This window comes from Miniopterus natalensis, chromosome 7 (genome assembly GCF_054644295.1).
Source record: "Miniopterus natalensis isolate mMinNat1 chromosome 7, mMinNat1.hap1, whole genome shotgun sequence".
Taxonomy (NCBI): domain Eukaryota; kingdom Metazoa; phylum Chordata; class Mammalia; order Chiroptera; family Miniopteridae; genus Miniopterus; species Miniopterus natalensis.
In genome coordinates this window covers 74,745,843-74,760,911 of record NC_142087.1, presented here as the reverse complement: position 1 = coordinate 74,760,911, position 15,069 = coordinate 74,745,843, and the positions used below count along the sequence as shown (strand labels likewise).

The 15,069-nt window shown below is 43.8% G+C and overlaps 1 protein-coding gene across 1 annotated transcript; it reads right to left on the bottom strand.

The window, feature by feature from the left end:
• Positions 1-241: 241 nt before the first annotated feature.
• On the bottom strand, positions 242-14,370 carry RNF114 (ring finger protein 114). Its single transcript, XM_016217408.2, has 6 exons — positions 14,231-14,370; positions 10,418-10,568; positions 7,496-7,602; positions 7,018-7,132; positions 3,223-3,330; positions 242-2,037 (listed from the first exon to the last, which is right to left on the bottom strand). Exons 1-6 carry the CDS (start codon positions 14,368-14,370, stop codon positions 1,972-1,974), a joined length of 687 nt encoding a protein of 228 aa, XP_016072894.1. The 3' UTR covers positions 242-1,971.
• Between the last annotated feature and the right edge of the window lie 699 nt (positions 14,371-15,069).

The window sequence follows — 15,069 nt, the reverse complement described above, 5'->3', positions numbered from 1 at the left end:
CATGGAGCAGTCACTTCTCACCTCACCGGACCTCCCGAGAGAAGTGGGGGTGAGTTCACTTTCCAGAGGAAAGACCCAGAGAGGCTCAGCTAGTGAAGTGTCAGAGCTGAGATCAGAGCCAAACAGGACTCACCTGTGACAGACAAGAACTTCCCCTTAGAAAGAGCAACAATTTTCTAGAGGCTCCCTAGGCCGACTTCAGCAAGTGGTAGTAATGAAAATAAGCACTGCAGCTCACCAGTTGGATAAATTATGAAATTTATTTATATTTCGCCTTTTAAAAGCCAGAATGTAACAAATTTCACTTTCTGGAAAATCATCTTATCAGAAATACATGAAGTGCACTTAATACAAGGAAATCAGTTTCTTGGTACCACCAGTGAGACGGACACACTCTCTTTAGTTCACTCAAATGAAGGTTTTATTCAATTTCCCTTTAAACTTAGGCCGAGATAATCTCAATTCAGGGAGGTCTGAGTGAACGCTTCCCAAAAACTACAGTGAAGAAACTGACCTTAACATCTGGGCGCTCCCAAGCAACAGCACATTAGAAAAAATTACTTTGCCCCAAAGGGCCCGTCTCTATTGGTTACTAGGCATCCGAAGTTCTAACTGGCAGGTAGGGAGAGGCCCACAGCAGCAGGGCACAGGCCCAAAGCCCGTCACTTGCAACCTCAGACACTAACCGGAAGAAATTTTGACATCAGACTACAGAGGTCTGACGTGAAAAAGCGAACCTAAATCCAGATGCCCTTTGGTCGATCAGAGGTTTTGCTCCTACGGATTTGAGTGCCAGCTCTTAGCTTTGTGTTTACTAACATCATGAAACATATCGAACTTCAAGCTTCTTGAGCTGCCACCAAAGCAAGTTTCCAGGAGAGAGTTTCCATTAACAACTGTTCACAGGAGATGTTGTGCCTTTGAACAGTGTCTTGTCAGAAGAGATGGCAGGCCGTGATATTAGATTTCCTACCACCTCTCTCCGATAGAAAAGCAAGGCTCAGTTTAATCTAAATTAACAAATAAAAGAACTGGTATCCACTTGGGGCCCAAACCCCTTCCATCTTATTCAGTCGAGGGCTCCTTTTTGTGCCTCAAGGATAAGAATGTTAAGCGGACTCCCAAACAGAGAAGTAAACATGACCCAGTCATCTGAAAATATGTTATTAGTTTGAAAATCATATGCTAAAAGCTATGGTCCTCCTGTCTCTCTTAGCTGACCGTCATCCCCACTTATGGAGAAATGGAGTCTAACCTAAGTTTCTAACCTAGAAACACTTATTTCCACTAAAAACATGTGGTTACACCTTATCCTAAAAAGGCACCATGCAGGTATTTAAGACTGTACCAATTCATTCTAAGGGTGTGCAGGAGTGGCAGCAAAATATCACTAATCAAAACTTCAAGCATCAGACCACGCTAAACCCAGAACATTCCCCCCAGCAGGGCTTTTGAAAGGTTTCCTGGGAGATAACTCCAGCTCTGGCAGCTGCTACCAAAGAGCAACTAACAGGAACTTCCTCAGCACAGGAGCTCCATCACTGATCAGATGCACTGTTGCCAGAGCTCACACACCTCAAGAAATGAGGAGAGGAGACACTTGTCTCATTTGTGCTATTCATGACCCACGAAAGGTCCTGGCTGGCTCAAAGGACCTGAGAGATGAATGCTGAATGAGAAGAGCAAGTGTAAAACAAAGACAGGTGAAGCTGGGTTTTCTTCTGGAAGAGGAAGCAGAAACTCCAGGAAGGAGCTGAGGAGCAATCAAAGACAAGAGATGTGACAAAAAGGGTTAACAGTAGGGGGAGGAGCCCAAAGGAAAGGAGGGCTCTGACCTGGGAACCTGTTTCCCTGTTAGAAATGACCCTGTCCTAATACCAGGCTCACTTCCAGGTCTGTTGTATATTTAAGGTTTCACACATAATACATAATGGAAGCTCTGGAACACGAGACGGCCAGCAGACGCCCTGCTCACTGATCGATGATGGAGCGCTGCAACACCTGATTCATCATGTCCTCCTCATCGACATCGTAATCCTAGGGGCAAAACACACACACAGCTTCAGCACCTGTTTGCAGCTGCAAAGACTCACTTTCAGTAGCAGAAGCAGGAAAGCTGAGTGCGGGGCCCTGGCGAGGGCTGCCAGGGGGCCAGGTCCCAGCTCCACGGGCAATGCTAGCCACAGAACTCTAGGCAGACTGCTTGATCTCACTGCTTCATCCCGACCACGAAAACAACGATGGCTCCCTCAGATAGGGCGAGTGAGGACCAGAGAGCACCCAGATGGACCTGGCGCAGACCAAGTGCTCAAACGTGGAGTGCACTGTAGTGAAACTAGCCTTTCTAATCAATGAGGCAAGGTTTTCTATTTGGGCATTATATTAATCTTTATAGCATTAACAAAAAGGACAGTTATGCGTTTCAGACACTGTATTAGACCATTAATAAATACTCTTTATGACAATTTAGAAAAGAGTCATGCTTTCCTTCTCAGGTCCTGAAATATAGCCATTAAGACTGACTACTACTCTAAAATTCTAAATTGACACTTATATGTATAAACAAAAGGTTTATTCCAAGTAGTTGGCCAAATTTATCTATCACTATACTGCCAAGACAACAGTATGCTGCTCAGAACCACTCAGCTCTAGGGAAAGGACACAAACCTAATGACCACATCTGGTTAGTGGATGCGCTTTGGCCTGAAGTATTTTAAAAATAAATATGTAAGACGTCATATGAAATTCTGCATTCCCAGCTTCTTGGAGTTGGGGTCGGCGGAGGAGACGGGCAATACTGTACCTGTATTTCCACATGACAACTATCAGCTGGAGCTGATGACAGCATAACGAGCCATACAAAGTCCAGCCTGAAAATCCCATGGGGACCATTTCCATTACTTGCCTAGCTCCATGGGCATCTAAGCCTAAGAATCCTAAACCAGATTCTGTAACAGGTAGAAACTACACACACCAAAAGAAAATATGCAAAAATTTGGGGGGTGGCAGGGGCCCGCTGTCAGTCTACATGGCTGGCCATGTAGTTGAAGTTTATCATCTTCAATGCCACACAAGAAAAACTGTGGCCACTCACCTGGCTCACAGACTGCATGGCTGCCATTGCAGAGAACCCATCACGTCAGTGACAAAGCTCAACAATGGGGCCCACGGTTCTTCAGGTAAGAGGAAGGAGGGAGGGATCAGAGCCCAGGCTCCACTCACCACAAAAGTGTCGTAAGAAAACTGGTGCCGCCGCTGGATATGCTCGATGAAGTTGGCACTGCGGTAGTTGGGGTCTCCCCAGGGCATCGAGGCACATATTGGGCAAACCTTTCAACAAAGAAGCATGGTCTTAGGCGCCTAATGTTTTGAGCTGACATCACCCTCTGTGGCTTGTGTCAGGACAGCTTTCCTAACACACCAGGTCACGGCCAGGCCACTCCCTTGTGTGTACATTCACATCCCAGAAAATACTCTGTCTCCTACTCAAGTCGAATGACCCTCGGGGGTGGATGAAGGCTTAAGGCATTATAACACCCTCTTATCCTCTACTGTGGTCGGAACAATGCATCAGCCCAGGCGGGGCCCAGACTATGGCCTTCCAACCCAGCACACAAAAATGATCCAAGACACAGAGAAAATCAAAGAAGTGACAGATGAGCAATGTCCCAAGGAAGTTAAAATACAGCCTTCTGTGCTATTTTTACAAAGTAAATGCCCAGATATGGAAGCTCAGGCTGAAAAGCCCTCACACAAGAGGTTGATTTGGGCTTTGAAGACTGGAAGGTATTGGGAAAGACAAAGAACACATGAAAGGGCGTTCCAAAAGAGCAACAGCAGTAGCAAGGAGAAAAGGCCAAGAGGTAGCATTATAGGAAAGCAGCCAGATAATCAGTGTGGCTACAATGGAAAATTTATGGAGATGGGCAGAGAAAAGCTGGGGCTGGGAAGAAGCAGGTATAAGCGGTCCGGCTTAGAGATGGAGCCCCACCATTCACAAGGAATCAATAGTGACAAGGGGGTAGGCAAGAGATGAATCTGAAACACTGGAAGACTCCTTGAGTGGAAGAGTGAGGCAGGCAGCTGTAGCACAAGTCAGGACGAGAGATAGAAGAGGGTATGCTTCCAAAGGGAAGTGCTGAAATACTGACAGTTAAGGAGTTCTGTAGGGGGACAGGAGATGGAACAGAGGGAAAAGCGATGAAGGAAGAGAAGCTTCACAGAGATAAAATGATCACAGGAAGCCAAAGGAGGGGGAAAAAAGAGAGAAATTAGGTTGCAGTAACCAGAAACCAGAGCAGATCAGCAATATCAATCAAAATTATGAGTACACGTAACCTCCGACCAAATCAATCCACAGTTAAAAAGACTATTTTACAGCCCGGCCGGGTGTGGCTCAACAGTTGAGAGTCGACCTGGGATCCAGGCGATTGGGGTTCGATTCCCGGTCAGGGAACATGCCCGGGTTGTGGGCTTGATCAATGACTCTCTCATCATTGATGTTTCTATCTCTCTCTCTCTCCCTCTCCTTTCCTCTCTCTGAAATCAATAAAGATATATTTTAAAAACTAAATAAATAAAAAATAAAAATAAATTAAAAAAAATAAAAAGACTATTTTACAGACAAACAAATGCAAAGATATGTTAAAATTTATGGTAGCCTTTTAAAACTTACTTTGAAAAACTTCAAACCTACAGAAAAGTAATAGTTTGATGAACCAGCCCTTGCCTCCAACACCTAGATTTAAATTTGGCATATTGACTTCAGCAAAAAGGAAGTATTTTTAAAGGTTAAGGAAATTAAAATGTGTATGGGCCAGACATATCCCACAGGCTGCCAGTCTGTGACCTTAGAGGTAGATCAGAGAGCTCCTGAGATAGAAGGAGGAATGCACACCAGATACTATGAATTTAGTTAAAAGCAGAATTCAGTGTTATCTGTGGAAAGGATGGGGGCAGCTCATGCCAGGAACCTAATGCAGAGAACAGCCATTAGGAGACAAGAAACTGTGCCTGCCTAGCAGCAACAGGGTTTTCCTGAAAATGGGGTACATGATGGGCCAAGCCAGCCCAGTCCCCCAGCTTGGGAAGCTGGGATAAGCAGATGGAAAGGGTGTTCACTGGTAGAATCTGTTGCAGCACAACTTTAAGAACACATGAGCCCAGTGTAAAAAGTGGTTGCACTCACAAGAATTTAGACTTGAGAAGGAATTCGATAAAGTCAAGAGAAGATTTAAGATATTCCTGAAAAGGGGCAGCTGGATCTTAAGATTTCCAACAAAGAAATAAAGAATGCTACAAGGCCAGGCAGGTGTGGCTCAGTGGCTGAGTGTGGACCCATGAACCTGGAGGTCATGGTTCGATTCCCAGTTGGGGCACATGCCTGGGTTGCGGGCTCCATCCCCAGTGGGGGATGTGTAAGAGGCAGCTGATTGATGATTCTCTCATCATTGATGTTTCCATCTCTCTCTCCCTCTCCCTGAAATAAAAACATATTTAAAAAAAAAAAAAATGCCACAAGGTCTAATCCTATCAGCAAAAACTCCCAAAAATTCTAGTTCATACACCACCTTTACAGCAATGGAGCGGAAGACTGCCCATAAAACTAGGTATATAGTTCAACAGAAGCAGTCTGAGATAAATGAGAAACTGAAACAAACTATAGAGGAAATTGTATTTAGACCTAGTCCATTAAAAAAAAAAAAAAAAAAAAAAAAAAGACCTAGTCTGTCAATCACATTAAGAGGGACGGGTAACACTGCTGAAATGGACCAAATTCAAACATTTTTTTCAAAAAAAGAAACTACACGTCTGTGTTATTTAAATTATATATCAAAGGACTGATAAGCACTTTCCTAATAATTTCAGCTTAAATTCTCTTTCTCCACAACTATGAAAAAGCTACTCTCAAAAGGAAAATGGCAGCTTGGCAGAGGACACCAAGGGATCCAAGTTAACGATACCAACAATGGACCAAGAGACATCACATGACCCCTGACGTGGCACCTGAAGGGCACATCATTTATGGAGCATCCCTGCGTCTAATCATGAAGAAGCAGACAAGTCCAAAATGAAGGACATTCTACAAAACTTGACTGTCCTCTTTAAAAATGTCAAAGTCATGCCCGGCCGGGCGTGGCTCAGCGGTTGAGCGTCAACCTAGGATCCGGGCGATCGGGGTTCGATTCCCGGTCAGGGCACACGCCCGGGTTGTGGGCTTGATCAATGACTCTCTCATCATTGATGTTTCTATCTCTCTCCTTCTCCTTTCCTCTCTCTGAAATCAATAAAAGATATATTTAAAATTAAATAAATAAATAAATAAAAATAAAAATGTCAAGGTCATGAAAAACAAGGAATGGCCGACGACTAAAGAGACATGACAACTAAGTCTCACACACAGGTCCAGGATTTTTGGGGGCAGAGGAGGTAGATATGAAGAACATTACAACTGTTAAAATTTGAACATGAATTCCACAGTAGATATTAGACTGTCTCAATGCTACATTTCCTGTGTGACAACACACAAAAAGGTGATTTTTTTTTTAAAGCAAATGTTCTTAGGAGATATATGCTGAAGTATTTAGGAGCAAAGGGTCATGCTATCTATACTTATTCTTTTTTTAAAAAAATATGTTTTTACTGATTTCAGAGTGAGGGAGAGGGAGAGACAGAAACATCAATGATGAGTCATTGATCAGCTGCCTCCTACAAGCCCCCTACTGGGGATCAAGCCCGAAACCCAGGCATGTGGCCTGAGCAGGAATTGAACTATGACCTGCTGGTTCACAAGTTGATGCTCAACTGCTGAGCCACGCCAGCCGGGCTCTATACTTATTCTTGAATGGTGAGCAAAAAATTTGTATATACAAAATATGGTTAAGCAAACATGGTAAAATGCTATTAATCCGAGAATCTAGGTGAAGGATACATAAGAGTTCACTGTACTAATCCTGTAATTTTTCTGTAATCTGACTTTTCCCCCCATAAACGGTATTAAAAAAAAGTTACTCTCACCACAGATTTGGTGTCCGTGCTATGGCATAACTTGCAGTGTTCCACAAGTCCTTCTTGATCAAAGTTCTTCTCAGGACAATAAGGGCAAGGAAAGGTATAACGGTTTGGGACATTCCTGAAGATGAAAGGCAGGGAAAAAGAAAAACACCTCTGTGAGTGTTTCCGTGCAACTTTAGCCACTGTACCCTCCAAAAATGAGCCAAGTTCACACTGAACATGTTATGACAGGGACTGTGATGATTACTTCAGAATCAGGTCAAGTGTTCTGAAAATAACTTATCAGCATTGCTAATATTTGAAGTGACTATCAGAGAGTCTTTCTCTATAACACCCTGATACAAAAACCTGCATCAGCTTTAGCCAGTACAACAATTATACCTCCACTTTCTAAAACTCATACAACTCAACCCCAAACATGCAAAATGTCCAGTGTCTTTGTAGCAAAAGATGACCTTGATCTAAAGGAGTGATTATTTACCTTGGCTGAAGAGACACATCTTTGGTGGTGGCCTTCACACCTTCCATGATGTAATTCTGGTATTTGGAACAGGTAGCCACATGGGCCCGGATCTTGGATAGGAAGAACTTGGACAGGAAGAATCAGAGGCCACAAGTTAGTCAGGCCCAACATCATCCCAAAGCAAGGGTAAGATAAAAACTAGACCTATAGCACCCTGGCAATCATCTTACCAGTCCCCTGGCTGTGCTGATGGGGCTGGACCCCTGACTGTTTGTTGCAGGGTTTCTGTTAAGACCAAGGCTGAGGTTTTACTTAACCAAATCAAGACATGTGCTTCCACTCTACACTAACTCTCCTACAGGTCAACTTTATTCACCATATACTCTCTGCTTACAGACACATTCCAAACCCAGTGAAGTTTTTAAAGTTTTCCATACTAGCATTTAAACTCATCTCCTCACAGCAAGCCAAGAACTACATTCCATTATGTACAGCAAAGAAAAGTGACGATGTAAGTAAAAGGGCAAAGGGCTAGTAATCCTAGTTAAAGTACAAACTGCCAGATTATGATAAATGATCTTCTCAAAAAACCCTAAATCTGAATTCTACTTCTTCTAAAAAATATAGTCTTTGAAATATAGAAAACCCAAAGAGTGCTTCATCACAGATGTTCTAATAAGAAAACATGTAAGGAATAAAGAAATTAAGGGAGATACAGGGAAGAAAAACACTTTCGGAGATATACCATAATACAGTCACTAATCTTTAAAATGGAGAAAATCAAAAGCATATAGGGAAAAAAAAACCCCCAAACAAAAAAACACCCATTATGTATGCACGAAGATGAAGGGAGACTTTATTTCAGTATCTTGACTTTCTAAATTAAAGGAAACTGCAAGAAAAAAAAAGCTTCAATATTTGAGCTCTGGCATACCATGATGCTTCTGTCTTACCTCCAGCTAAAGTACTTCAAGCTGCCAACCAGAGCTCCCAATTAAAACAGATAGGAAATAGCCCCATTCAGACTGTACCCACTGTGTATCCTTCATGCTAAATCGTTCTGAAAGAGTGTACGGTATATCCATTCTAGGGCTATCCAAACTAAGGTGTTAGAGTAATGACATTGATGTGCAAGGCTGTCCAACAGTCCTTTAGTGAAAAAACTGTTTCAAATGTGAAAAAAAGTTGTAGAAACATATAGTATGATCCTATTTTGTGAAAATCCTGTATCTGTTTATCAAATGACAGAAAATATTTTGCAGCCCTCTACACTTCAAAGAGGTAAGCTCTGGAGTGGGGAACAAGTCTACATTATTTTATTTTATTTTTTTGTTCGTTTTCTAATATATCTTTATCGATTTCAGAGAGAGGAAGGGAGAGGGAGAGAGAGAAATAGAAACATCAATGATGAGAAAGTCATCGTTGATTGGCTGCCTCCTGCATGCCCCCAACTGGGGACTGAGCCCGCAATTGGGGCATGTACCCTGACAGGGTATCGAACCATGACCTCCTGGATCCTAGGTCGATGCTCAACCACTGAGCCACACCCAGCTGGGCTATTTTTAATTTTTTTAATTCTCAAAGACATTTTTTCCATTGCTTTTCAAAGAGCGGGAGAGAGGGAGAGAGAAGTCAACGTGAGAGAGACACATCAATTGGTTGCCTCCTGAACCCACCCCAAGCGGGGTGATGAATCAAGCCTGCAACCAAGGTACGTGTCCTTGGCCAGAACTGAACCTGGGACCCTTCAATTCTCGGGCCGACACTCTAACCACTTAGCTAAACTGTCTAGGGCAAGCCTACATTATTTTACATTTCTGTACTGCCTAGAATTAACAAAATCATCATGATTTTAAAAACTGCTAAGTGCCTGGCAGGGCGTGGCTCAGCGGTTGAGCGTGGGCCTAGGATCCAGGAGATCAGGGTTCTATTCCCAGCAAGGGCACATGCCTGGGTTGCGGGCTGGGTCCCCAGCAGGGGCTATGCAGGAGACAGCCGGTTAATGACTCTCTCATCATTGATGTTTCTATCTCTCTCTCTCCCTCTTCCTTCCTCTCTCTCCCTCTTCCTCCCTCTCTCTGAAATCAATAAAGATATATATTTTAAAAAAAAAATTTAAAAAAACCAACCTGCTAAGCCTATGTATATCTCTTGGAAAACAAGAAAATAAGACAACAGTATTTCTCTTTTACAGTTATAACAAATGTTAAAATAAATATACTTGACTCTAATATGATTATACAAAAGATCATGGATGCATTTAGATATTAGATCTTGCTATTAAAATCAAATATTTCATATTGACCTTTGTATCATGATTCATTCTTCCCTGTCAAGTGCTAAAAAGCTGATTAAATTGATTTTGAGAGAGAGGAAGGGCAGGGGGAGAGAGAGAGAAACATTGATTGGCTGCCTCCCACACATGCCCTGACTGGGGATCAAACCCACAACCTGGGTAGGTGCCCTGACTGTGAATCGAACTCGCCACCTTTTGGTGTATGGGACGACGCTCCAACCGAGCCACACCGGCCAGGGCTGATATAGATTTTTAAATTTCCTCTCAAACTAACTGCAGCAGATAACTTTTTTGAGTCACCGACTACATTTTATATTTAAAAATATCATTGTCATTATATTCTAATTAAAATTGTACATAATGCTTTGGAAAAACCAGTCTTTTATAGGAAAGAACTGGGATAACTGATTTCTATGATTTTCAAAGCTAAAATATGTAATATACTAACTAAGCCAACTCTTAAAAAAAAAACCCAATAAGGTTGCCAAAATGAAACAGCACAGCCACTGCCACAGATAACTAGCATGCACACATGCTATTAGTCATCCATCATGCTCTGCCTTTGGAAACTACATGGCAACAGCTCTACATTTTACCCCATCTCCTCACAGAGAGACTGACTCTTCCGTTTTCCTTTCACATACATTTTTACGGCAGCCATGGCAAGAAGTCTCTGTGCTCTCAATCTGCCGCTCGAGCTCCACGGCTCGTTCGCCAGGTGCCAGAGGGCTGCGACATACCCCACAGACAGGCTTCTTCGGCTTCAGACATTCCTGCAGGCATGCAGAGCAAAAGCTAGAACAAGACATACAGAGAACCTGAGTCATGCATTGTGAAGACAACAAAATGGATAAACTTTTAAAAATCATCAATGAATAATGGATTAAAGACAACTTGCTCCCTGCTCCTGATTCACATACTGAGTCCCCCATGCCAGAAAAATGAGGGTGGGAAGATGGGTCCTGCAAAGAACACACAGGCCCAGCAACAGAAACAAATGCAAACTATTGTGATATGCAGCAAAAGGTATTAAGGTGCACTGAGAGGTTTCCCAAATCTCAGTTTTTCCTTTGTGAAACGAAGATGGTAGTACTCACCTCTAGGCGTGTTGGGAGACCCTTAGGACAGTGTCTAACACATCTGAAATGCATTACAAACAGGAGCTGCTATCATTAGAGGTGAATGCACAGCACTATGAGAACACAGATACAAGAGCAACTAGTTGTGACCTAAGGACAGGGCTGGGAAGACTTTAGAGGCAGCATCTACGAAAGAGCCTTAAAAGAAAGAGTTCAGCTGGCAGAGCAAAGGAACATCCCAGACCTTAAGGCTTAAAAACTCATGATACATCTGAGGAAATAAAAGCCTAACACTTTTCCTCATAAGCAGTAGAGATCCAGATGTTTAAAGCAAAGTATTAATAAGACCAAATCCAAGTTTTAGAAAAATAACCCTGGGATTATCACAGACAATTGAGTTGCCGGTTTAAAAATTTTTTTTAGATGAGGAAAGAGGAGAAGAGACTTGAAGTAGAAGCCAAACAGATGCCTAATGGCAAAGGATTGTGAGGGCCTGACTGAGGCAACAGGGAATGAATTCAGGAAATGATTCAGAGGTGGAATCAGTAGGACTGGTAACTTACTGAATTTGGAGAAGAAAAAAGGCCAAGTTTCTATCTTGAAGCCTAGACAGGTGGTGATGCTGAGATAAAGTACACAGAAAGAATGGATGAGGGAGCATGAAAATACTCCCAACCTGATAGGTTTAAGGGAGGATGTATATACTCAAAGGTAATCTGCACAACTGACAATTTTTTACTGTCTCTTAAGATTTTTGTTCTCTGTCATTAAGCTATGTTATCCTGCTAGGCAAAATTCTAGACCAAGCTGGGAGAAGGTGAGGGGGTCTACTGATTCACCACTGAAGGCACAATGTTGAATTAAACTAAGTTCCCTTCTTCATAATACTTCTGTTCCAGAGTGAAGAAAAACACAAATGTTAGTTTCAGACAGTGATTAAATGCATGGAGGAAATAAGCAATGAGATCAGCTGGGGTGGATCACAGAAAGTTTCATTAAGAAGGTAACATATGAACCCAGCCGGGCGTGGCTCAGCGGTTGAGCATCGACCTAGGATCCAGGAGATCAGGGTTTGATTCCTGGTCAGGGTACATGCCCGGTTGCGGGCTAGGCAGCCGATCAATGACTCTCTCATCATTGATGTTTCTATCTCTCTCTCTCTCCCCCTCCTTCCCTCTCTCTGAAATCAATAAAGATATGGTAGGTGTGTTTTTTTTAAAAAAAAAAGGTAAAATATGAGCTAAGACCAAAAATTGTGAGAAGAGCCACACAGACCTGGATGCAGAGTTCCACACAAAAATAACACCAAGTGCAGAAGGTTTCTGAATCATGCCCAAGAAAATAGCATGCTTTCAGTTTCCATTTTCTATATATACAGGCCTTTTTCTAGTTCACCCTTTTAGATGTTCTACCTTTCCTGTTAGTCCTTTCTCCTGAGCTCCCAGCCACCTTCCCTTCTCCAGCTGTATTCCACTAGACTGGAGAAGGGTATGGTCATTTAGAGCTTGAAATAAAGTTTTATAAACACCTAATGCTATGCCCAGCCAGAGCTGCAGTGATGCTCAAGTTTCCAAGCACAAAAGCTAGCAAAAACCAACTAAGCAGAGCAAAAAGCTTTTGTCTGGCCTAAGGGAGACTCAGAGAGGTGTATCCATCTGTGCATCATTTTCAACACTGAAATGACAAACATGTGGAACTAGAATGGTGAGTACTGAAGAGTCAACGTTTGAATCCCAGTACTGTCCCTTGACCTCTGACTAAGCAATGCTCATCTGGCTCAAGGAAACCTCCAATTCTGCTGCTCTTCAGTTGGTAAATTCTGCTAGATCAAGCTTCTTTATTCATCCATTACCTGCCCCCATTTGATTCCTATAATACCCTTTCACTGCACAGTGCATTTTCACAACAGCCTGAACATTTGCTGGTACTTATCAATTCACTGGATTGTGAACTCTGAGGAAATAATCACCTTATTTCTCACTATGCCCCAAGAATCTGACACATAGCGGGCATATAAATATTTTGGTCTGTTGAACATAAGATTGGAAGATGGATGCTCGCTGTGCTGGGCACTGGGTATATATAAGGGGGCAAAATAGATATGGTCACTGCCCTCATGACCCTAAATTTTGCTCTGTGCAAGAAACTGGAGGTAATTTAAGTGGGAATGGTGATAAAGGAGACAGCAAATTGGGACTTAAAATCTGATAAGGATTTGGAATAGTGGTGAAGGGGGTACAGATGGGACAGGAAGAGTTCCAGACAAAAAAAACAACAACAGCAAACAGAATAGCTCAAAGCTAGAGAGAGCTTCGTGTACTTGAAGAAGCAGAAAGCAGTCAATGTGGCCAGGGAGCCCTTGCCAGGTGCCAACTGTTCTCTGGGCTGGCAAACAGATGCCTGCAGTCCTAGGAGAGCTAGACAATGTACTCTGTACTCTCACCTGCAAAATGGCTGCCAACCCTCTTTCTCTGCGGGATTGCTGCAGAAATAATGCCTGTGAAGCCCAGCAGGTGCCTATTGTGCTTACTGACCAGTGAAGGGGTCCAAAAACCAATGCCAAGGTGATATCCATGATACACACTGAAGGGGACCATGGAGAAAATGTCAACTCCCGGAGGCGAGAAGTAGGTGGCCAAGTTCTCTACAATTCTTTCACTTTAGGTGTCTGTGTGTCTGATGGAGCAAGGCCGAGATTCAAATCTGGCCAAACTCAAAAACACCTACCCCAGCCCAGACCGGTACTGACATTTTCACATACACCTCCTTTAGTCGTCCCAACGTCTGTTAGAAATATGCAGGCCACGGGGGCTTAATTCCAAACAGCATGAAACACACCTGTTCCCACCTAAGTAGGAATGCTAACAATCCCTAGCTGCCAACTCTCAACCTCTTTCACAGTTAAGGGCTGATTAGTCAGATTTATATCAAGACTTCCTTTTTGTTCTTTTAGCTTAGCTCAGTGTTTCTCCAACTTTAGTCCACATTAGAATTGCTTGGCAGAGCTGGATACATGACGCCAGATGTACTACACTTTAGGGGCGATGGACGCACTATTCAAGGGAAACTGTAGCTCTCGAGGCAGACTCTGGTCCCTACCTAACCCCCAGCGGAGTGTAACTACACTATCACGCGTGGGAAGGAGCTGACAGGCCGCTTGGAATACAGTAGGAGCTCATCAGAAGGGCGGGATACTTAGGAGTGAGCAGGGCAACTTTCACGGGTCTTCAGGAGCCCGCGAGGGCTCCTCGGAGAGGCCACTTTGGGCCGGTCCTCCCGCTCCCGCCCGAGACCCTCCCTGCTGGGGCCTCGCCCCTCGGCTCCACTCCCCTCCGCCCAGTCAGGCGCCCCCCGACCAGGCCCGGGCTCGCTGCTTACACGTGTCCGCAGAGCACCCGCACCGGCTTCTCGTACACCTCTAAACACACGGGACACGTGAAGCGACCCAGCGGGTCGGCCTCCGCCGCGGGCCCAGCCAGCTGCGCACCACCCTCACGGTCCTGCTGTTGCGCCGCCATCTTGCTGCCGCGGAGCGGAACGTAGCGGCGGCCGAGTAGGAGGAGCCCGATGGGGCGGGGCCAAAGCTGCTGACGGAAGCGCGAGGGGCGGGGAGAGGGCGGGGCTTGTGGGCGGTGGGGGCTCCAGGGGCGTGGATTATGGGATGGGCTTCTGACTGGGGGCGGGGCAAGTGGATGCGCCACGCCTCTTGGCCCCTCAGACGCGAGGGAGGGGAAGGGGGAGGGGGAAGGGGGGAAGGAGGAGGGGGGAAGGGGGAGGGGGAGGGGGAGGGAAGGGAGGAAGAGGCCAAGGGAAATCTGGAAAATGTGGAAAACGGATCTTGAGTTTGGCAAAATTGGAACCAGCTTTGTGCTTTGGCCTGTTTCCCAAATTTAAATCATTACTATTACTTAGTATTTACTTTTGCACTATTACTTAATATTTCTCTTCAAACCAAGTTGATTTCTTTAAACTTAAGCAAACAAGAAAAGGAAAAAATGTAGTAAAAAGAATACGTAAATAAATAAACTTATGCAAACAAATTTTAAAGAGAGATCTGATATCACCCCTACGCTACAAATAAAAAACAGGGATCACTTATTTCTACAAGGAAACTGTACAAATACAATGGAAACAAAACAATATCATTTTCTTGTCCAGGTGATTTTGAGATTACGTTTATTAAAGCTGGGGACAGTGAAACAAGGAAGGGCTTAGGA

Coding starts and splice junctions, on each gene's coding strand:
- RNF114 (XM_016217408.2), bottom strand. CDS start 14,370: ATGGCGGCGCAACAGCAGGACCGTGAGGGTGGTGCGCAGCTGGCTGGG. Junction 10,569..14,230: donor CGGGTGCTCTGCGGACACGT/GTAAGCAGCGAG, acceptor GTCTTGTTCTAG/CTTTTGCTCTGCATGCCTGC. Junction 7,603..10,417: donor GCCATGGCTGCCGTAAAAAT/GTATGTGAAAGG, acceptor TTCCTGTCCAAG/TTCTTCCTATCCAAGATCCG.